Source organism: Entelurus aequoreus, linkage group LG01 (assembly GCF_033978785.1).
Source record: "Entelurus aequoreus isolate RoL-2023_Sb linkage group LG01, RoL_Eaeq_v1.1, whole genome shotgun sequence".
Classification (NCBI taxonomy): Eukaryota; Metazoa; Chordata; class Actinopteri; order Syngnathiformes; family Syngnathidae; genus Entelurus; species Entelurus aequoreus.
Window position 1 is genome coordinate 75,687,668 of NC_084731.1, and position 22,134 is coordinate 75,709,801.

Sequence of the window (22,134 nt, forward strand, 5' to 3'; positions counted from 1 at the left end):
TGTTTTTCTTGTGAAATTCCAACTCATTTTTCACAACAAGCTTTTTTATATTTGCATAGTACAAACCCCGTTTCCATGAGTTGGGAAATTGTGTTAGATGTAAATATAAACGGAATACAATGATTTGCAAATCCTTTTCAACCCATATTTAATTGAATTCACTACAAAGACAAGATATTTGATGTTCAAACTCATAAACTTTATTTTTTTTTTTGCAAATACCGGTAATAATTAACTTAGAATTTCATGGCTGCAACACGTGCCAAAGTAGTTGGGAAAGGGCATGTTCACCACTGTGTTACATGGCCTTTCCTTTTAACAACACTCAGTAAACGTTTGGGAACTGAGGAGACACATTTTTTAAGCTTCTCAGGTGGAATTCTTTCCCATTCTTGCTTGATGTACAGCTTAAGTTGTTCAACAGTCCGGGGGTCTCCGTTGTGGTATTTTAGGCTTCATAATGTGCCACACATTTTCAATGGGAGACAGGTCTGGACTACAGGCAGGCCAGTCTAGTACCCGCACTCTTTTACTATGAAGCCGCGTTGATGTAACACGTGGCTTGGCATTGTCTTTTTGAAATAAGCTGGGGCGTCCATGGTAACGTTGCTTGGATGGCAACATATGTTGCTCCAAAACCTGTATGTACCTTTCAGCATTAATGGCGCCTTCACAGATGTGTAAGTTACCCATGTCTTGGGCACTAATACACCCCCATACCATCACAGATGCTGGCTTTTTAACTTTGCGCCTATAACAATCCGGATGGTTCTTTTCATTAAAAAGATGGTTTGACAAAAACAGACTATCGTTGAATCTCAGTAAAACTAAAATAATGCTATTTGGTAACAGTAGAAGAGAAAGTCAAACACAAATACAAATAGACGGAATAGAAATTGAAAGAGTAAATGAAACCAAATTTCTAGGTATAATGATTGATGATAAATTGAACTGGAAATCTCACGTAAAAAATATACAACATAAAGTAGCAAGAAACACGTCAATAATGAATTAAGCAAAACATGTTCTAGACCAAAAATCACTTCATATTCTCTACTGCTCACTAGTGTTACCATATCTGAGCTACTATGCAGAAATATGGGGAAATAATTACAAAAGTACACTTCATTCATTAACGGTGTTACAAAAAAGATCAGTTAGAATAATACATAATGTTGGATATAGAGAACATACAAATCCTTTATTTATTGAATCAAAGATACTGAAACTCCACGACATAGTGAATTTGCAAACAGCTAAAATTATACACAAAGCAAACTATAACCTGCTACCCAAGAATATACAACAATTCTTCTCAAAAAAAGAGGAGAAATATAATCTTAGAGAGAAATGTAATTTAAAACATTTGTATGCACGTACAACACTTAAGACCTTCAGTATATCTGTATGTGGAATTAAATTATGGAATGGATTAAGCAAAGCAATCAAACAATGTACTAATATGATCCACTTCAAGAAACTCTTCAAACTTAAAGTGTTTACAAAGTACAAAGAAGAAGAATACTGAATTTATTTAATTAATCCATTCTTTCACTCTCAAAATAATCTTACTTATCTCATCATATGAAATGTAACTTACTTCACCAATTGTTATTTATTCATTTTTATTGTGATTACTTATGGAGTATATTGTGAATAAATTGAGAACAGGAAGTGAACAAAAGTTTTAGCAACTGTTATGTAAAAGAAAAGGGGTAGGATTAAATAAGCTCTGCTTCTTCCTACTCCTTTTCGAACATGTTGAAAAGAGAAACTGGAAATTGTGATGTATAATGTTGTATGCTTGCATGTTCGAAATAAACTCAAACTCAAAACTCAAAAACTTTGTATCAGTCTATCTTAGATGAGCTCAGGCCCAGCGAAGCCGACGGCGTTTCTGGGTGTTGTTGATAAACGGTTTTCGCCTTGCATAGGAGAGTTTTAACTTGCACTTACAGATGTAGCGACCAACTGTAGTTACTGACAGTGGGTTTCTGAAGTGTTCCCGAGCCCATGTGGTGATATCCTTTACACACTGATGTCGCTTGTTGATGCAGTACAGCCTGAGGGATCGAAGGTCACGGGCTTAGCTGCTTACGTGCAGTGATTTCTCCAGATTCTCTGAACCCTTTGATGATATTACGGACCGTAAATGGTGAAATCCCTAAATTCCTTGCAATAGCTGGTTGAGAAAGGTTTTTCTTAAACTGTTCAACAATTTGCTCACGCATTTGTTGACAAAGTGGTGACCCTCGCCCCATCCTTGTTTGTGAATTTCATGGAATCTACTTTTATACTCAATCATGGCACCCACCTGTTCCCGATTTGCCTGTTCACCTGTGGGATGTTCCAAATAAGTGTTTGATGAGCATTCCTCAACTTTATCAGTATTTATTGCCACCTTACCCAACTTCTTTGTCACGTGTTGCTGGCATCAAATTCTAAAGTTAATGATTATTTGCAACAAAAAAAAATGTTTATCAATTTGAACATCAAATATATTGTCTTTGTAGCATATTAAACTGAATATGGGTTGAAAATGATTTGCAAATCATTTTATTCCGTTTATATTTACATCTAACACAATTTCCCAACTCATATGGAAACGGGGTTTGTATGTTTATATTATGAATGTTGTAAATACTCATCTTTATATATCTAGAAAGGGTGGTCCTAAAGAGAAAGGCATTTTTCGGAGGTCTCAAGAAGGTAACAAATACAAGAATGTGTGTGTGTTTGTGTGTGCGCCAGTGTGCGTGTCACGTAGGGGTGTAACGGTACACAGAAATTTCGGTCCGGTACGTACCTCGGTTTAGAGGGCCCCCGTTCGGTTCATTTTCGGTACAGTAAGAAAACAACAAAATATACATTTTATGGTTATTTATTTACCAAATTTGTAAACAATGGCTTTATCCTTTTAACATAGGGAACACTATAATAATTCTGCCCACGTTAATCCACATTAAACTGCCTCAAGTTGTTGCTCAGATTAAATAAAATGACAAAACTTTTCTTCTACATATAAAAAGTGCAACATTAAACAGTTTCAAGTCAACTCATCATGCTTAATTTATTACAGCATTTGGGAAGCCTGTAGTTGATTTGTATTATGTAAATGTTATATTTTTATCAACATGTGATAGCAGGGACCCTGCCATTCAAAACTAGGCTGCTACATTACTAATGATTAATGTAACTATAGCTGAAAAAATAGTACAATAGCAATAGGAAAGACTATCAATCCCTGAACACCATGGAGTTCATGTAGGCTTAATGATGCACTTACATTATTATTACTATCAGAGACAGAAACTCTTCATTTAACATAATGTCCTTTTTTGCTGCTTCAACACAGCTCAATCAACACAGAAAAAGGTAAAGTGAAATAACAGACAGACAGGGCTTTGCTGTCCGACACACACACACACACACAACGCACAATGAGCTAACACACACACCGCAAAATGAGCTAACGTTACGCTAAAAGCTAATTATCCTTCACCACAAGCCAGGACTGCGAGCGAGCTGAGCTGCAGTTTGTTTCTAGAACATCAACGGGCTCATAGTGATGTTACTAGTAGTTGACTGGGAGATGTTTATTTTTAATTGGGGAGAGTCCGCTGCCTGATGCTCACCTGCTAAACACTTATCTGCTAACCCCACCGCAGAAGCACTGACTACATGCGCTCTGAATACGCACTGCTGATTGGCTGTTACCGCTCTGAATACGCACTGCTGATTGGCTGTTGCGCTATGGTTGTAACCAATCAGATGGTTGTGGGGGTGGGACAATGCTGGGTGCTGTGTAGGAGACAGAGGCAGAAAGCAGAGCAGCTTGTTAAGACTTGAGCTTAGGCGGCTACTGAATATGTTCGTGTGGAAACTCGTTCGGTACGCCTCCGAACCGAACCGGAACCCCCATACCGAAACGGTTCAATACAAATACACGTACCGTTACACCCCTAGTGTCACGGCCCTGATACGGTCCTGGTCCCCGTGTGCAGGCACCACCCAGAACAGCCTCAGAGAATCTCCAAGATCTTCTCCAAGCATCAGCAGCTCGGCCTGGTCGACCGCTGTCGGCGCATCGCCGTTCGCCCGGCCACCGAGGAGGAGCTCGCCATGTGTCACGCGTAAGCGGTACCGGCGTCCCATCAGGTCATTGCCAGAGGTCACCGCGGCAACAGCCCTCTCTCCTCTGCGCGCAGTGCGGACCACATCCAGCGAATGAAGTCCACGTCCACGATGAAGGCCCGAGACCTGCACATGCTGGGACAGGAATTCACCTCCATCTACATCAACAACCAGACCTTCCAGTCGGCCCTGCTGGCTGCCGGGAGCTGCTTCAACGCTCTGGACCTCATCCTGACTGGACAGGTACCTCTCAAGCTGGACCCAGGGCCACTCTAGAGTCAAGGTTCAATCATAAGGTTGTTTGACCCAATTTAGAAATGTGTAACGTGACCTTGTTCAGGGGTTGGCAACCCAAAATGTTATTACAATCTTTGCAAGCTGGTTAACGTTTGCTGTGGTCTGGAACAACATGGCACAGAATAGCAGACAATATTACATACACATAATGCAAATATAAATTAAAAATACACAGAGAACCACGGTTTATGAAATTAGTTAAAATATACCTCCAAACGAGGCATAATGATGCAATATGTACATACAGCTAGCCTAAATAGCATGTTAGCATGGATTAGCTTGCAGTCATGCACTGACCAAATATGCCTGATTAGCACTCCACTCAAGTCAGTAACATCAACAAAGTTCACCTTCGTGCATTCACGCACAGTGTAAAAGGTTTGGTGGACAAAATGAAACAAAGAAGGAGTGGCATAAAACACATCTTTCTGTGGCAGTGTCGGAGAAAGTTGTACATGTAAACAAACTACGGTGAGTTCAAGGACCGCCGAAATTAGTAGGACAAAACGGTGCTCGCCAAATACTCTCATCGGTGAAGCATGTTTAATATAAACAGTGGCATTTTTAACAATTAGGAAGGTTTGTCCTCCTACAGAAACCATATTAAAACAAAAATATATATATATTTTTTTCATAATTATTTGTAAAAGCTCCAGGAAGCCAACAGCGTTTGCGTTGCCGACGCCCGACCTAGACCTAGGGCTGGGCAATAAAGCGATATACATCGCGATAGACACATAATCGATATTAATTAAAAAATTAAAATAGTATTTTTTTTTTTTTGCGAAGTTGCTAAGCAAGGTTGATTGCATGAACAAAGGCACTCGCTCTCTGGAAGTGGGCGTGACACGCTAACAGCCAATCAGGTAACAGTATCATCTATCAGGTCTGGTTACGCCATCTTGTTGTCTGGTGGTTGGTTCTTTGCATGGAGTCAGAAGAGAAAGTAAAAATGAAGACATTGTGGATAGAAGAGGAAAAGTCACCTTAAAGGGGAACTGCACTTTTTGGGGAGTCGTTCACAATCATTACAAAAGACATGACGACGGATGGATTTTTTTTTTAATGTATTCTAACTTGTAAATAAAAGTCCGCTTACAGCTGAGCCAATGGGAAGTACTCTATTCTGCCCATAAAATCCAATAAAGAAGCATCCACAAAGCGCCAACAATACTCCATTTACACGTCGTGACTTGAATATTAACAAGTATTAGTGATATTGTTATTATAAGCGCTAACGCAGACCAACTATTTATAGCGGGGCCGTGATCACGAGCTAGCGTGCCAATGTTGACATCATCGACTGGTGAGCTGCTTCCTGTTCTCTGTGATCATGAAAGTTTATTGTAGATCATAAATCTTGCCTCTCACCTGGATAGTAGAAGGATGAGGACGTACTCCGACAAGTTGGTACACTTTGACAGCCAATTTAGACCCGGGAATGTATGTGTATGTTTACATACACATACATTTATATGTATGTGTATGTACAGTATACATACATACTGTATATATGTATATATAAATATATATGTGTATATATATGTATACATATACAGTATATATGTATACATATACATATATATGTATATGTATACATATACATATGTATACAAATGTGCAGTGCACAATATTTAGAAGCGGGGTTTGAAGCATGATACTGATAAAGCTCACCCCCAGGGGGCCCGCCGACCTACTTTTTGAGAAGGATTGATTGATTGAGACTTTTATTAGTAGGTTGCACAGTGAAGTACATATTCCGTACAATTGACCACTAAATGGTAACACCCGAATAAGTTTTTCAACTTGTTTAAGTCGGGGTCCACTTAAATTGATTCATGATACAGATATATACTATCATATATACTATCATCATAATACAGTCATCACACAAGATAATCACATTGAATGATTTACATTATTTACAATCAGGGGTGTGTGAAGATTATTAGCATTTGATTATTAGCAATCCGGGGAGGGTGTTAGTTTAGGGTTGTAGCTGCCTGGAGGTGAACTTTTATTGCGGTTTTGAAGGAGGATAGAGATGCCCTTTCTTTTATATCTGTTGGGAGCGCATTCCACATTGATGTGGCATAGAAAGAGAATGAGTTAAGACCTTTGTTAGTTCGGAATCTGGGTTTAACGTGGTTATGGCGGTCATTTACGTTAAGGAAGTAGTTTGACATGTACTTCGGTATCAGGGAGGTGTAGTGGATTTTATAGACTAGGCTCAGTGCTAGTTGTTTAACCCTGTCCTCCACCTTGAGCCAACCCCCTTTGGAGAAGTGGGTAGGAGTGAGGTGGGACCTGGGGTGGAGGTCTAGAAGTAACCTGACTAGCTTGTTCTGAGATGTTTGGAGTTTAGATTTGAGGGTTTTGGATGTGCTAGGGTACCAGGAGGTGCATGCGTAATCGAAAAAGGGTTGAACGAGAGTTCCCGCCAGAATCCTCATGGTGCTTTTGTAGACCAGAGAGGAGATTCTGTAGGGAAACCTCGTTCGTTGGTTAACCTTTCTGATTACCTTGGTTGCCATTTTATCACAGGAAAGGTTGAGTGTGAGCTGGGGGCTTCAGGAGTCTAATAGCAACAATAACTAAGTTGTATCAAAGACCACAATGGGGCCACAAACACAATCTTGTTCAGGGCCACACAAAGTCTAGAGTCCTGGATGGACCACATCCAACACATCAGTGTCTTTGGATTTTGGGCTTCAAAGGAAAGTACAAGCTAATTGTGTGTGTGTGTGCGTGTGTGTGTGTGTGTGTGTGTGTGTGTGTGTATGTGTGTGTGTGCGCGTGTGTGTGTGTGTGCGTGTGTGTGTGTTTGCGTGCGTGTGTGTGCAGGTGAGGAATGGCGTGGCCATCGTGCGTCCTCCAGGTCACCACGCGGAGAAAGACGCGGCGTGCGGTTTTTGTTTCTTCAACACGGCCGCGCTCGCCGCCCGCTACGCTCAGAAGACCTCCCAGCATGCACCTGTGCGCGTGCTGATCCTGGACTGGGACGTCCACCACGGCAACGGCACCCAGCACATGTTCGAGGACGACAGCAGGTGAGGAAGTGGCGCCTCAGGTTTGTGTGGTGGTCATCCTCCACTTCCTGTCCCCAGCGTCCTCTACGTCTCCCTCCATCGCTATGACAACGGCACCTACTTCCCGTCCTCGGAGGACGGCGCTCCCGGCAGGGTGGGCGTGGCCCAGGGGGCGGGCTTCAACGTCAACGTGGCCTGGAGTGGCGGGCGGATGGGCGACTCGGACTACCTCGCCGCCTTTCATCACGTCGTCATGCCCGTGGCCTCGGAGGTGAGCGCGCGCACACACACACACACACACACACACACACACACACACACACACACACACGTGCACGGTGCTGACGGAGAGCTATGTGACCGCAGTTCAACCCCGACCTGGTGCTGGTGTCTGCCGGATTTGACGCCGCGCGGGGCGACCCGCTGGGCGGATACCATGTGACCCCAGAGGGCTACGCCCACCTGACTCACATGCTAATGTCACTCGCCGGGGGTCGTGTCTTGCTCATATTAGAGGTAAGTCGGCCGTCCAGACCTTTGACCCCATGACCTGTGGGAGGAAGTTGACGTGTGTCTTTAGGGCGGCTACAACTTGGCGTCCATCTCCGACTCCATGGCCATGTGTACGAGCGTGCTGCTCGGCGACCCGCCCCCTTCGCTGGCCACGCCCCTGCGCCCGCCTCACCGCGGCGCCGTGGCGACCATCAACGAGGTCATCCGGCACCACGCCCCCTACTGGAAGTCGCTAAGGATACGCAGTGAGAACAGAGCGACGACGCCCATACTTGTCATCTTTGTGTTGACGCTGACCTTTCACCTCAGTCCCAGGCTGCGTCCGAGAGGCCGCGCCCTCCCCGAAGACTCGTGGCAAACGCGGCAGTCAGGGCAAAGGCAGGAGGTCCCAACAGGGCGGGCCAGACAAACCACCGCCGCCCCCTGCTGGACTGGAGGACACAAGCGTGAACACAAATGCGGACTTGTTTACGTTGTCCAATCAGGCGCAGTGCGGACTGGACCAGCTCACGCAGGGATTGGCTAGTTTGGACATCAGTCAGACCTCAGCCACGTCCACCCCAGTGGGCGGGGCTAGGTCCAGCGTCCACGGCGAGGAGGACACGACAGCAGAGTCAACTCTAGCGTCTCCTGGGCGGAGCCAATCGGCAGAGAGCTCGCACCCTCAAGTGAGTTCCAAAGTGACTGTTTAACATGTTTCAAAACCCACAAATTGTAGGTTTAAATGCTAAAATGCTAGCATAAAACGTAAGGATGCTACCGTTAGCATGATGACATAAGAAAAGTCAACGTGCTTCTAATATAGCTCAAGTATCAAAATATATGATTTTTAGGTGTAAATACATCCATCAAAGTTGTCTCCATGACCCTGCTCAGGTTGACGCTGCGGCACTGGCGGAGGTTGCACCGGGAGACGCCGCCACTCCAGGGGAGGGGGCGGAGCCAGAGCCGGAGGGAGCGTGTGGTTGGTCCAAACCTCCAGGAACTCTGGAGCTGACGTGTGGAGCCGAGATGGGCGGAGTCAGAACTTTGTTACCCACTTTTTTATTTTGTGCAGCAGCTGATGTGAACTTGTAACGTGTGTGTGTGTGTGTGTGTGTGTGTGTGTGTGTGTGTGTGTGTGTGTGTGTGTGTGTGTGTGCGTGCGTGCGTGTGTGTGTGTGCGCACGCAGGCAACCATGTATGTGGTCGACCCCCTCTCCTGGTGTCCTCACCTGGAAGCCGTCAAGCCCCTCCCACCCTCAGGCATCAACGTCTTCCTGCCCTGTCACGACTGCGGTTCAGAGGCGGAGAACTGGATCTGTCTCACCTGCTACCAGGTGAGGCCCCGCCCCCACACACACCCTCGACACCGGTAAACGTCTTTGCACCTTTCCCCCGCGTCAGGTGGCGTGCGGGCGCTACATGAAGGAGCACATGTTGACGCACGGCGTGACGCGGCAGCATCCTGTGGTGCTGAGCTTCTGCGACCTCTCCGTGTGGTGTTACGTGTGCGAGGCCTACGTGCACAACCAGGTGACGTCATCACACACACACGCACACACACGCACACACTCACTGTTCGAACTCATGTGTGCGTCCAGGTCGTGTTCGACGCCAAGAACGCCGCCCACTCCGCCAAGTTTGGAGAGGAGATCCCGCCCTGGAGTTAGGAGAGGGGGGCGGAGCTGAAAGTGTGTTGCTATGGTTACATGCTGTTGTTGACCAACCGGAAGCCACGCCCCCTCTGACCTCAAACCTTTCTTTTTATCATGATTGTGTTTTTTGCTAGACATTGCAGAGGCCTGTTTGTTGTGCAATAATGTTTGTGAACGATATTAAAACGTCACGATGGTTATTATTTCTTCCGGCGTAATAACAGGAAGTGACGTCATGGCGTCTTCTCTGATATAAAAACATAAAATCCACTGAATGAGTGCGCGTTGTGATTGGTCGCTCAAACAAAAACAGTTGCAGTTCCCTCCATCTCCTGCGAGCGGCACTGTGGAGCGACCTGCGTTTGCGTCCCTTTACATCTGCGTACCGCTCCTCGGGCGCGCGCCTCCCGTCCTTCACGAGCCGGTTCGCGCGCACGTCGACGACCGTCTGCAGGTTGGTTTCGTTTTCTCTTTCACCACGTTCGCTTCTCAATGATCGCATGACGCCAGTTTTTTTTTCTCCCGCCCGAAGAAGTCACGTGATGGCGTCCCCGGGCCTGGCGGACCTGTCCCGCCTCTACCAGACGGAGTTCGTGCGCAGCGCGCGCGCTGTGGGCGTGCTGTGGGCGGTGTGCACGCTGTGCTTCGCCGTCATCCAGGTGGTCGTCCTCGTGCAGCCGTCCTGGGTCGGCACCGCCGACGCCCGCCACAAGGGGGCGGGGCCGGCTCCCCCCAGCGGAACCCTGGGCTTATTCGAGGTGGGTTTCTGGCAGGTCACGTGACCACGGCCGACATTTCTGACGTCACGTGACACAGGTGTGCTTGGAGTCGGACCTCCCATTTCCAGACTGCCGCGGGCGCCTGTCCAGTTTGTCCCCGCTGCCGTCCTTCCAGTCTGTGGCGGTCCTGGTGGGCGTGTCCCTGTGGGCGGTGTGGACCAGCGTGATGTGTCTCTGCCTCTTCCGCTTCTGCAGCGCCGCCACCGTCTACAAGATCTGCGCCTGGCTGCAGCTCACAGCAGGTGGGTGGCCGTCTTGTGGGCGGGGCTAACTCTGCATCCTTCTGACTGAGGGCATCTCCCTTCCCCGCCGCCAGGGTTCTGCCTGGCGCTGGCGTGCGTCCTGTTCCCCGACTCCTGGGAGAGTCCCGAGATGAGAGTCCTGTGCGGAGACTCGGTAAGTGATCCCTCCCCCCTCCTCCCCATGGCGCTGACCTCGTGGCGCTGACCTCGTGGCGCTGACCTCGTGGCGCCCTTGCGTGCAGGTCGGAAGCTTCTCGTCCGGGAACTGCTCGGTCCACTGGGCCTACATCCTGGCCATCCTGGGCGTGTTGGACGCCGCCATCTTGGCCACGCTGGCCTTCGTCCTCGCCAACAGACAGGACGCTCTCCTGCCGCCACTCAGCAAGGAAGGTGGGTTGGGGGCGGGACTCTGTGCAAAAAGGTGGGGCTTGGGCTCAACCCTCACTTTCTGCACCTGTATGTGTGTGTAAATATATATGTGTGTATATATATGTATATATGTACTTATATCCATCCATTTTCTACCGCCTGTCCCTTTTTATGTGTCTATATATGTATGTGTGTAGCGGTATAGCTCGGTTGGTAGAGTGGCCGTGCCAGGAACTTGAGGGTTCCAGGTTCGATCCCCGCTTCCGCCATCCTAGTCACTGCCGTTGTGTCCTTGGGCAAGACACTTTACCACCTGCTCCCAGTGCCACCCACACTGGTTTAAATGTAACTTAGATATTGGGTTTCACTATGTAAAGCCCTTTGAGTCACTAGAGAAAAAGCGCTATATAAATATAATTCACTTCACTTCATATGTATGTATGTATTTATGTATATATGTACTTATATATGTGTGTATATATGTATGTATGTATTTAAGTGTATATGTACTTATATATGTGTGTATATATGTATGTGTGTATATATGTATGTATGTGTTTATGTATATATGTACTTATATATGTGTGTATATGTATGTGTGTATATATGTATGTATGTATTTATGTATGTGTGTATATATGCAGTGTTTCCCATAAACTGCCAAGATACCTGTGGCGGTGGGGGCGTGGCTATGGGCGTGGTCACCATGACATCATTGAGTAATTTGCATAATTTACTACAATGATATGATTTTCTCTAAAAAGGCTCAAAAAATGTATACTTACTATTTAATAATAACAGTTTTGTTTTAAACATCCATCCATCCATCCATCCATCCATTTTACAATATAATTACAACACTTTATGTACATATTTATATACAGATTTGAACAATAAGTTATTCACTGAAATATATTTATTAATTGTGGTTCTTACAAAAAATATATCTTATAAAATATAAAAGCTAAAATGTCTCTTAAAGCTCTGCCCCTTTAATTAGTGCATACTAAATAATTTAACTTTAGCCTACTACTACAACCATATTATTTACCAGCAACATAAAGTGAAACAGAGGCAGAGGTGTCTTGCCACAGTCAGTAACAAATAAACAGAAAACAGTATTGGTCAAATACAAATAAGGCAACAAGAGAAGTATCCTACACTTCTCTTTTGTAAAGTAAATCTGAACAGCCTATATGGGCATCTACATCAACTATATGATTTGCCTGAAAATATCAAAAAACATTTTTTTAATTTTTTTTAATTTGTGGCGGAAGTAATTCTTTCGTGGCGGGCCGCCACAAATAAATGAATGTGTGGGAAACACTGATATGTATTTATGTATATACTGTATGTACTTATATATGTGTGTATATATGTATGTATGTATGTATATTTATGTGTATATGTACTTATATATGTGTGTATATATGTATGTGTGTATATATGTATGTATTTATTTATTTGTATATGTACTTATATATGTGTGTATATATGTATGTATGTATTTATGTATATATGTACTTATATATGTGTGTATATATGTATGTGTGTATATACGTATGTATGTATTTATGTATGTGTGTATATATGTATGTATGTATTTATGTATATATGTACTTATATACAGTATGTGTGTATATATGTATGTATGTATTTATTTGTATATGTACTTATATATGTGTGTATATATGTATGTGTGTATATATGTATGTATGTATTTATGTATATATGTACTTATATATGTGTGTATATATGTATGTGTGTATATATGTATGTATGTATTTATGTATATATGTACTTATATATGTGTGTATATATGTATGTGTCTAAATATGTATATATGTACTTATATATGTGTGTATATATGTATGTGTGTAAATATGTATATATGTACTTATATATGTGTATATATATGTATGTGTGTATCAGTGGCGTGCGGTGAGGTTAATGTCTGGTGAGGCACTGCATCATCACAGTCAGATTTACAAACATATGAACCCTAAATAGTATCTTATTCACCATGTGATTGGCAGCAGTTAACGGGTTATGTTTAAAAGCTCATACCAGCATTCTTTACACAACTGTAGCACACAAAAAAGCACATTTAATTAAAAAAAAACATTATTATGGTCTTACCTTTCTTGCTGGACAGCCTTGCGTGTGTACCACGCCGTTTGAAAAGAACGGGTCTTCTGTCCCGAAGTCAAAAGCAAACCTTTTAGCTCTGGCGTTTGTATACCTTTAATTATTACCTCCTGCTTCGATTGAAAGTCCAGTTTAGAAAACTGTTTTATTTTACATATGTAATCCTCCATGTTTTTAATAAAAGTCCAGGCTAGAGCAAATAAACAATCGCTTGCAAACTTTTTTTTTTTTTCTTCTGCGGCCGAGGAATGATCTCTGAGATCACTACCGCCCTCTACAACCGGGAGGCCGGATTACTGCGAGCCTCAACCAGTACGTCTTTTGCAGCAGATTTATGAATGCTCAGCACAAGAAATACGTTACACACATACAGTTTTTGACAAAATACACTGTAAATTATATACCTCAGCTAACTAAACTATGCCATAGTTTAGTTAGCTGATATAATTCATATAGCAATACAGTTTCACTGCACAGCAGGCCAGCAGTTAGCCGAGTCCGCAATCCATGTTGAGGCACAAATCAGTGACGTGCCTCAACTGGCTGCTGATCACCGCACCGTCTCTTCTCAGTATTTGAACGGCAAATGTGAAAATGAAAATAAAAATAATCTAAAACTGGTGAAGTTAAATGGAAAATAACTTTAGTATAATCACTAGATACATATAACAATTTAATTATTATTTTTTTCTTTTTACATTTTTTTTCTTTCCATGACGGCAGGTGAGGCCCCGCCTCCCCTGCCTCTAGTGACGGCACGCCACTGGTGTGTATATATGTATGTATGTATGTACTTATATATGTGTGTATATATGTATGTATGTATTTATGTTTATATGTACTTATATATGTGTGTATGTATGTATGTATTTATGTATATATGTACTTATATATGTATGTATGTGTGTACATACATGTATGTATATATGTATGTATATATATGTATGTCTATGTTTACATATGTGTCTATATGTATGTATATTCAGTATGTATGTATGTATATATGTGTATATATATATGGATGTATGTATATGTTTGTGTGTGCGTGTGTGCATATATGTGTGTTTGAATGTGTATATATATGTATGTATGTGTATATATATATATATATATACATATATATATATATATATATATATATATATATATATATATATATATATATATGTATATATATATATATATATATATATATATATATATATATATATACATATATATATATATATATATATATATATATATATATATATATATATATATATATATATATATATATATATATATATATATATATATATATATATATGTGGGAAAAAATCACAAGACTATTTCATCTCTACAGGCCTGTTTCATGAGGGGTTTCCTCAATCCTCAGGAGATTTACATACATACATTTATATATATATATATATATATATATATATATATATATATATATATATATATATATATATATATATATATATATATATATATATATATATATATATATATATATATATATATAAATGTATGTATGTATGTATGTATGTATATATATGTGTGTGTATATAATACAAATGTATTGTGTGTGTGTGTGTGTGACCACAGGACTGCTGATGTCAGCGTAGACGTCATGTGACTCTCCATTGGATCTTCATCAAGTTGTCCTCCTCGCTATCCGTTAGCATGGTTAGCATCAGTGTCACTACGCTAGGTTACAAGCTGATGACATCATCAAAAATTACCTTTGACCTTTCAATGTTGTGTACTACATTGCCAAATAAAAAGGCGTGCACGTTTTCAACTTTATTAGTCGCACACACACACATCAACACAAATGTACATCATTTCCTTTCCTCGTCTCCTATTTCCTCATGTAGCCCAGCATCACCTGGGGGGCGGAGCTCAAGGCTCGGCGGCGTATCACTCGTCGTAGCCCCGCCTCCTCTTCGTTCAGCCGCTTCACTCTGAGCAGCGGCGGCTGGTCGCTAGGTGACGAAGAGGAGGCGTCGTCCAGGGACCGCCGGCTTCTCCTGTGGGCGGAGCCGGTGCTTTCGACGTGGCGTCGGACTCGGCGGCCGGAGGGGGCGGGGTCAGGGCCTACGACGGACAGGAGGCTGGCGAGCATACGTCTAAAGAGGCGGGACATGACGGTGACGGACATGACACCTTGTCACGACATAAACGCACTCACCTCACGTCTTCGTCCTCGTCCTCGTCTCGTTGGAGTCGCTCGTGTCTGGCCCCGTCCACCTGCGTCTCCATCCTGCCGATCACACGCCAACGTTAACTGAAGGTCCGCCCCCTCAAAGCGATTGACAGCCTCACCTGTCCATCAGGGCCTCAAGCAGCTGCGGTGCCACCAGCGTCCACCAGGGCGCCGGGGGCCTGCCCATGCTCAGGCCCCGCCCCGTCTCCTCATAGTCGGCGGGGGGCCGACCCCGGAAGTCTCCACGTGCTCCGTCCTCCTCCAGCAGCACGTCGTCTCCCGCCACCTCGGCGAGGAGACGGAGCACGGCGCGGGCGTAGGCTGCGAACATGCCAGAGCTTGGTTGGATTGGTCAGCGCTTGATGAATATTTGTCAGCTGTCAATCAACCTGCTCGCTGTTCCTCTTGCTCCCGCCTCTGGCCTTTCGCCACCAACCGCTGGAGGGCCTGCTCCAAGCTCCGCCCACTCCAGCCCTCATCCCTCAGCCAGGCGGCATAGGGCGCGCCCTCGCCATCGTAGGCCAGTAGGTTCTGACGTCGGACTCCGCCTCCTGTGAGGTCCAAGCCACGCCCACCAAGACCTGCGGGAGCACACTAAAACAGAGCGTTACCCTCCGAGGCCACGCCCCCTCACCAACACTCGTCATACACAGGTCACCATGGCAACAAATTGACTTGAAGAGGCGGGGCTTGGCTTTAAAGAGTTTTTTTTTTTTTTCCAGAGTGCCAACCAACCACAGGGATTCGTTTTCTTCGGTTGCCATGGCGATGTCACCTGGCTCTGCGTCAGGAAGCGATGACGTCATGTTTGCGGCTAGGCTAACGCGAGCAGGTGAGGGGATGACGCCACTTCCTGTGCGTGCTCGTCGTGGCAAACATCATCACCCCTGCCGGGAGACTGTTGCCATGGCGACCATCTCCTGTCACCATGGCGACCATCTCCTGTCACCATGGCGACCGGCAGCTTAAATGCGACACGGAAAACGGCAAAGAAACCAAAACGATGTAACCCTCAAAAAGGGGGGTTCACCTTGTTGCCGTGAAGACAGAGAGAAAAGGCGGCAATGCGGTCCTACCTGAGCGACGGCGGCGAGCAGCAGCGGCAGCGAGACGAGCGACGCCATTCTGCCGACTGAGCGTGCTCGGCCAGTGCGCAACATGGAGGTGGCGGGGGAGGGGAAGGTGGGAGGAGCGCGGATGGCGGGCCGGAGGGAGGGAGGGAGACAGAGGAAAGGGGGAAGGAGGGGCCAGCATCAGGTGAAGCCTCATGTTACATAAGAGGTCCTTCAAGGTGACTGGCGTGTTGCCGTGGCAACAGAGGATGCTCGTTTTCAATAACAACACCGCTTTGTTTTCCTCTTTATTGAAATCTTACACTGAACAAAGGGCAGGGGGAGGGGCAGGGGGCGTGTCCATAGCAACAACATCATCATGATCACCATGGTTACTGACACACACACACACAGGAAGGAGGAGCATCACAAGCGTCCAACAGAGATGGATGCTGATTGGCTGCTGAGCCGCGCCAGCTAACCTAGGCGTTAGCTCGCTAACACAAAGGAAATATTAGCATAGTTAGCATCAAGACGACGTTGGAAAAAGGAGGAGGGGCAGGAAGCATCATGAGAGGTAAGAGGCGGGGCATTTAGTACGAGGACATAACCGCCTGTCAGCAGCGTTGCATTGTGGGAAGCCAGCAGGTTATGGCTTCCTGCCAAGGACACGTGATCGGGGCTCACATCTGATTGGAGAAGGAGGTGGGCGCGTCCTGCTGGCGGTACTCGCCGTCCTGCGGGCAAACAGAGGGGGCGGAGCCAATGAGCGAGCGCTTTAGTCAACATGGCGGACATGGCTCACCTGGTTGTAGTCCGGCTGGTAGCCGCCCTGGCCGCCGGCATAGGGGTCCTGCTCGTACGCATCCGGGGCGGCGGGCTTGTCCTGAGGGGGCGGGGCTCTCATGAAGGGGGCGATGATGCCCGTCTCCTTGAAGACGAACCACAGGTTCCCCGCCCACAGGACCAGGTTGATGAAGCCGAACGCCTGAAGGCAAGACCGCAGCGTTAGGCGCCGTCGGCCGGGCCCCGCCCACCCGACCTTACCACGGATGTGTTGAGTCCGGACATGACGGGGTCGTGGACCTCGCGGCATTGGTTCTCCTCGCCCTCGCAAGCGGAGATCAAGGTGATGACGTAGTCGGGGTCGGTGGCCGTCTTCACGTCGGACAGACCCTTTGCCCACGCCGCCGAGCTCACCAGCCACATGAAGGTCATCACCGCCGTCACGCCCAGGTCCTGAACACGCACACGCACACACACACACACGCACACACACGTCAGCCCAGCACCACCAGGGGCCGGGGGCGGGGCCCACTCACCAGCAGGGGGCCCTTGTTGTTCTCCTTGTACTTGTCCAGGAAGAAGACGTAGATAGCGAGCGCCGCCGTCACGTACAGGAAGGACAAGACGCCGATGGTCACAAAGAACTCGGCGGAGGAGGAATAGTCGCCCACCAGGAAGATGTGCTCCGTGCCACGCTTACATGTGGGGGCGTCGAAGTAGACTTGGTGCAGCCTGACACACGATTTATTGGAAGTGGGTCTTCAGATTTGAAGCAAACTAAATTTCTGCACTGATTTTTTTTTACACCGGATTTTTAAACGTTTAATTTTTTTTACAACAATTTTTTTCACTGAATTTTTCTGCATCAATTTTTTTTATACTAAAATTTGATACACTGAGGTTGTATTTTTTTTACACAGAATTGTTGTACACTTAATTTGTTATACGCTGTTTTCTTTTCGCAAAATTTTTGTGCGCTGAATTTTTTTACACTAAAGTGTTATACACTTAATTTTTTACACTGATATTTTTTGTACTAAATTTCGAAGCAGAATTTTTCTGCACGAGTATTTTAGACAATTTTTTTTTACACTTAATTATTTCACGCTGAATTTTCATACAGTTAATTTTTTACACTGATATTTTTATACAAAATTTTCTACACGGAATATGTCTGCACTGGTTTTTTTAGACTAATTTTTTACAGTTAATTTTTTTAAGCTGAATTCTTCTGTGCAAAATTTTTCACACAGAATCTTCATACGCTTTTTCTGTACAGATTATTTTAGACTGATTTTTTTTTTACGCTGAATTTTTCTGCATTTAATTTTTTTACACTGAATATTTGTTACGTATAATTTTTTACGCTGAATTTGTCTGCATTCAAAATTTTTTGCACTATATTTTTTATACAATTTTTTTTTACACAATTTTTTTACGCTGAATTTTTCTGCGCTGAATTTTTCCACACATAATTTTTTACACTAGTATTTGTTATACAAAATGTTCTATGTTTAATTTTTCTGATTTTTTTACACAAAAATTGATACACTTAATTTTTTAGGCAGAATTTTTTCACACAGAATTTTCATACACTAAATTTTTTTACACCATTTTTTTCTGCATGGATTAAATCAGACTGATTTTTTCAACATATGATTTTTTTGGACTCTGAATATTTCTGCATTTAACTTTTTTTACACTGAATATTTGTTACGTATATTTTCTTACGCTGAAGTTGTCAGCATTTGATTTTTTTTTACACTGAATTTTTGCGCACCAAATTTTTTAAATTTACTACACCTTATTTTATACACTTATGTTTGTTAAGCTGTATTTTATTATTTTTTTTAGACTGAATTTTTTAACGTACAATTTTTTACACTGATTTATTTTACACTGACATTTTAAACACGAGAATTTTGCTTACAATTTGTGTCTAATGAGATTGTCAACGTAATTTAATGTAGAAAAATTCAGTTCAATAGGAAAGTCACCTAAATAAATACATGTCAAAATAAAAGCGTTGGTAATAAAAACCCAAATCCACACTTTCTGACCTGAAAGGGTATTCAAAGTCCACCTGGACGCTCAGGTCGCTCTCTGTGCGGTTCTTGCACTCCACGGAGACGCGGAACGTCCCGGAATAACTCCCACATGTGGAGAAGGCCAAGATGGCGAAGAGCTGGGGGCGGGGCCAAAAGGGTGATGTCATTGACTGGGTCGTTAGGTCACTTATTGGTGATGACGCAATCATTCAGCCACTCACCCACTGTAGAACCTTGATGAAGCCCAGGGGAACCTTCAGAACCCGAAACTGACCCTGAGCCACCAGCTGGGAAACACACGAGACAAGGTTGACCTTTTTGACCAGGTAAAAACTGATGACGTCATTTAGTGACGGTCATGCTAGCAGTTAGCTCCCTGCTTGGCAAGGACACGACGTCATCACGTGACAACATCAGATAATCATCATCCGCGGCTGCCGTTTCACGCAGTCACGCACGACACACACGCGCCCCATTAGGGGGGTGGCGGGAAGGGACAGCCGCTAAACCCCCCGAGGCCCCCCCCCCCCCCCCCCCATCCACCCCCAACCCCACCCCGCAAATCGTCTTCATCGTCTCACGCGCATATTCACGTTCTGCGCCATGTTCGCGAGGATGCGTGGGGGGTGGGGGGTGGGGGGTGGGGGGGTGGGGGTGGGATGAAGATGATCCGACATGGCGGGTAAAAAGAGTGTCGACATGAAAGGAAAGAAGATGAACGAAATGTCTTCTTTTACCTGATTGACGACGTCCATGTTTGACTTGGATAGGACAGCACGGAGGAAGCGAGGGATGGGGGGTGATGGAGAGGGGTGGGGGGGGGGGGGGGGGCAGGACGACGCACGCGCGAGGAGGGAGGCGCACTGTAAGGGGGTCTTGGGGGGGGGGGGGGTGTCTGGAATGGCGCGTAAGTATTTTTTAGGGCTGGCAGAATAAATAAAAATATCTTCATAATTGATAAAACTGCAGTGACGTCACATAACGTGGGTGTGGCCAGCGTGTATTTTCATACAAAATAACAGGGGGAGTGCCTAAGTGTATTTTCATATCCTATACAAAATAACAGGGTGTGGCCTGTGTGTGTTTACTCATTAACAGGGGGTGTGGCCTGTGTCTGTTTACTAAATAACAGGGGGTGTGGCCTGTGTGTGGTTACTAAATAACAGGGGGTGTGGTCTGTGTGTATTTAGTCATTAACAGGGGGTGTGGCATGTGTCTGTTTACTCAGTAGCAGGGGGTGCGGCCTGTGTGTTTACTCAGTAACAGGGGGTGTGGTCTGTGTGTGTTTACTAAATACCAGGGGGTGTGGCCTGTGTCTGTTTATTAAATACCAGGGGGTGCAGCCTGTGTGTGTTTACTCAGTAACAGGGGGTGTGGTCTGTGTGTGTTTACTAAATACCAGGGGGTGTGGCCTGCGTCTGTTTACTAAATACCAGGGGGTGTGTCCTGTGTCTGTTTACTCAGTAACAGGGGGTGTGGCCTGTGTGTGTTTACTAAATACCAGGGGGTGTGGCCTGTGTCTGTTTACTAAATAACAGGGTGTGTGGCCTGTGTGTGTTTACTCAGTAACAGGGGGTGTGGCCTGTGTGTGTTTACTAAATAACAGAGGGTGTGTGGCCTGTGTGTGTTTATTAAATAAAAGGGGGTGTGGTCTGTGTCTGTTTACTAAATAACAGGGGGCGTGGCCTGTGTGTGGTTACTCAGTAACAAGGGGTGTGGTCTGTGTGTGGTTACTAAATAAAAGGGTGTGTGGCCTGTGTGTGTTTACTCAGTAACAGGGGGTGTGGCCTGTGTCTGTTTACTCAGTAGCAGGGGGTGTGGCCTGTTTGTGTTTACTAAATAACAGAGGGTGTGTGGCCTATGAGTGTTTACTAAATAAAAGGGTGTGTGGCCTGTGTGTGTTTACTCAGTAACAGGGGGTGTGGTCTGTTTGTGTTTACTAAATAACAGAGGGTGTGTGGCCTATGAGTGTTTACTAAATAAAAGGGTGTGTGGCCTGTGTGTGTTTACTCAGTAACAGGGGGTGTGGCCTGTGTGTGTTTACTCAGTAGCAGGGGGTGTGGCCTGTGTGTGTTTACTAAATAACAGAGGGTGTGTGGCCTATGAGTGTTTACTAAATAACAGGGGGTGTGGCCTGTGTTTGTTTAGTAAATAATAGGGGTGTGGCCTGTGTGTGTTTATTAAATAAAAGGGGGTGTGGTTACTAAATAAAAGAGTGTGTGGTCTGTGTGTGGTTACTAAATAAAAGGGTGTGTGGCCTGTTTGTGTTTACTAAATAACATGGTGCATGGCCTGTGTGTTTACTAAATAACATGGTGTGTGGCCTGTCTGTTTACTAAATAACATGGTGTGTGGCCTGTGTGTTTACTAAATAACATGGTGTGTGTGGCCTGTGTGTTTACTAAATAACAGGGTGTATGGCCTGTGTGTGTTCACTAAATAAAAGGGTGTGTGGTCTGTGTGTGTTTTGTTTAGTAAATAACAGGGGATGTGGTCTGTGTGGTTACTAAATAAAAGGGTGTGTGGCCTGTTTGTGTTTAGTAAATAACAGGGGGTGTGGCCTGTTTGTGTTTAGTAAATTAGAGGGTGTGTGGCCTGTTTGTGTTGAGTAAATAACAGGGGGTGTGGTCTGTGTGTTTGATTGACATGATCTCTTCTCATGAAGCTGATTTTAAAGTGTATTCATTTCGTCTGAGCAGCTGAGACACAATGACTTATTCTTCTATGGTTATCGACACATTCTGTTATCACCGTGGTGTGTCCCAGAAAATGGCAGAGAGCAGTGGTACACGGGCTCCATCTAGTGGTACGCCAAAGAATCACTTAAATACAGAGTTTTATTTTCCTTGTTAAATAAAACCTCTGCCTTGTTTTTAATGAATACTTAGGCCTACTACGCTACTGAA

General features: G+C 44.8%; 4 protein-coding genes across 7 annotated transcripts in view; 2 read left to right on the forward strand and 2 right to left on the reverse strand.

The window, feature by feature from the left end:
* Positions 1 to 9,873, forward strand: part of LOC133657250 (histone deacetylase 6-like) — a 24,351-nt gene extending 14,478 nt beyond the window's left edge. Inside the window, exons 18-28 of one of the 2 annotated variants that reach the window (XM_062058347.1) lie at positions 4,005 to 4,133; positions 4,209 to 4,377; positions 7,276 to 7,481; positions 7,539 to 7,731; positions 7,827 to 7,976; positions 8,041 to 8,218; positions 8,283 to 8,641; positions 8,850 to 8,993; positions 9,146 to 9,292; positions 9,360 to 9,488; positions 9,557 to 9,873. In XM_062058347.1, coding sequence (XP_061914331.1) covers positions 4,005 to 4,133; positions 4,209 to 4,377; positions 7,276 to 7,481; positions 7,539 to 7,731; positions 7,827 to 7,976; positions 8,041 to 8,218; positions 8,283 to 8,641; positions 8,850 to 8,993; positions 9,146 to 9,292; positions 9,360 to 9,488; positions 9,557 to 9,625 — 1,873 coding nt within the window. In that variant the 3' untranslated portion in view covers positions 9,626 to 9,873. Of the gene's footprint in view, positions 1 to 4,004; positions 4,134 to 4,208; positions 4,378 to 7,275; positions 7,482 to 7,538; positions 7,732 to 7,826; positions 7,977 to 8,040; positions 8,219 to 8,282; positions 8,642 to 8,849; positions 9,070 to 9,115; positions 9,293 to 9,359; positions 9,489 to 9,556 lie in introns of those variants that run through there. The other variant, XM_062058355.1, reaches the window with a different exon arrangement.
* Positions 9,874 to 9,957: 84 nt separating this feature from the next.
* On the forward strand, positions 9,958 to 14,951 carry lhfpl4b (LHFPL tetraspan subfamily member 4b). 3 transcript variants are annotated; one of them, XM_062058401.1, is made up of 6 exons: positions 9,958 to 10,064; positions 10,146 to 10,368; positions 10,427 to 10,631; positions 10,706 to 10,785; positions 10,874 to 11,052; positions 14,742 to 14,951. In XM_062058401.1, the coding sequence occupies exons 2-6, from the start codon at positions 10,153 to 10,155 to the stop codon at positions 14,770 to 14,772; spliced, it is 711 nt and encodes a 236-aa protein (XP_061914385.1). In that variant the 5' UTR covers positions 9,958 to 10,064; positions 10,146 to 10,152; the 3' UTR covers positions 14,773 to 14,951. The 3 variants fall into 3 exon arrangements, with proteins under 3 accessions (XP_061914385.1, XP_061914378.1, XP_061914393.1); XM_062058394.1 differs by having other exon boundaries at positions 9,969 to 10,064; positions 10,143 to 10,368; positions 14,742 to 14,950; XM_062058409.1 differs by having other exon boundaries at positions 9,969 to 10,064; positions 10,143 to 10,368; positions 10,874 to 11,021; positions 14,742 to 14,949.
* LOC133657260 (uncharacterized) lies at positions 14,912 to 16,665 on the reverse strand. Its single transcript, XM_062058384.1, has 5 exons — positions 16,419 to 16,665; positions 15,732 to 15,936; positions 15,462 to 15,663; positions 15,328 to 15,399; positions 14,912 to 15,265 (listed from the first exon to the last, which is right to left on the reverse strand). The coding sequence occupies exons 1-5, from the start codon at positions 16,500 to 16,502 to the stop codon at positions 14,998 to 15,000; spliced, it is 831 nt and encodes a 276-aa protein (XP_061914368.1). The 5' UTR covers positions 16,503 to 16,665; the 3' UTR covers positions 14,912 to 14,997.
* Positions 16,666 to 16,689: 24 nt separating this feature from the next.
* Positions 16,690 to 20,058, reverse strand: LOC133657259 (synaptophysin-like). The gene is made up of 7 exons (XM_062058370.1): positions 19,966 to 20,058; positions 19,450 to 19,515; positions 19,241 to 19,365; positions 17,717 to 17,912; positions 17,442 to 17,633; positions 17,200 to 17,382; positions 16,690 to 17,131 (listed from the first exon to the last, which is right to left on the reverse strand). Exons 1-7 carry the CDS (start codon positions 19,981 to 19,983, stop codon positions 17,078 to 17,080), a joined length of 834 nt encoding a protein of 277 aa, XP_061914354.1. The 5' UTR covers positions 19,984 to 20,058; the 3' UTR covers positions 16,690 to 17,077.
* Positions 20,059 to 22,134: the final 2,076 nt, after the last annotated feature.

Excerpts from the sequence above, each read along its gene's own strand:
- lhfpl4b (XM_062058401.1), top strand. The coding sequence starts at position 10,153 with ATGGCGTCCCCGGGCCTGGCGGACCTGTCCCGCCTCTACCAGACGGAG. Across the intron at positions 10,632-10,705 it reads CTGGCTGCAGCTCACAGCAG|GGTTCTGCCTGGCGCTGGCG; the intron begins GTGGGTGGCCGT and ends CCCCGCCGCCAG. Across the intron at positions 10,786-10,873 it reads GAGTCCTGTGCGGAGACTCG|GTCGGAAGCTTCTCGTCCGG; the intron begins GTAAGTGATCCC and ends CCTTGCGTGCAG.
- LOC133657260 (XM_062058384.1), bottom strand. The coding sequence starts at position 16,502 with ATGTTGCGCACTGGCCGAGCACGCTCAGTCGGCAGAATGGCGTCGCTC. Across the intron at positions 15,937-16,418 it reads TGCTCGCCGCCGTCGCTCAG|TGTGCTCCCGCAGGTCTTGG; the intron begins GTAGGACCGCAT and ends GCTCTGTTTTAG. Across the intron at positions 15,664-15,731 it reads GCAAGAGGAACAGCGAGCAG|CCTACGCCCGCGCCGTGCTC; the intron begins GTTGATTGACAG and ends GCATGTTCGCAG.
- LOC133657259 (XM_062058370.1), bottom strand. Across the intron at positions 17,634-17,716 it reads ACAACAAGGGCCCCCTGCTG|GACCTGGGCGTGACGGCGGT; the intron begins GTGAGTGGGCCC and ends GTGCGTGTTCAG. Across the intron at positions 17,383-17,441 it reads CCGGACTCAACACATCCGTG|GCGTTCGGCTTCATCAACCT; the intron begins GTAAGGTCGGGT and ends TCTTGCCTTCAG.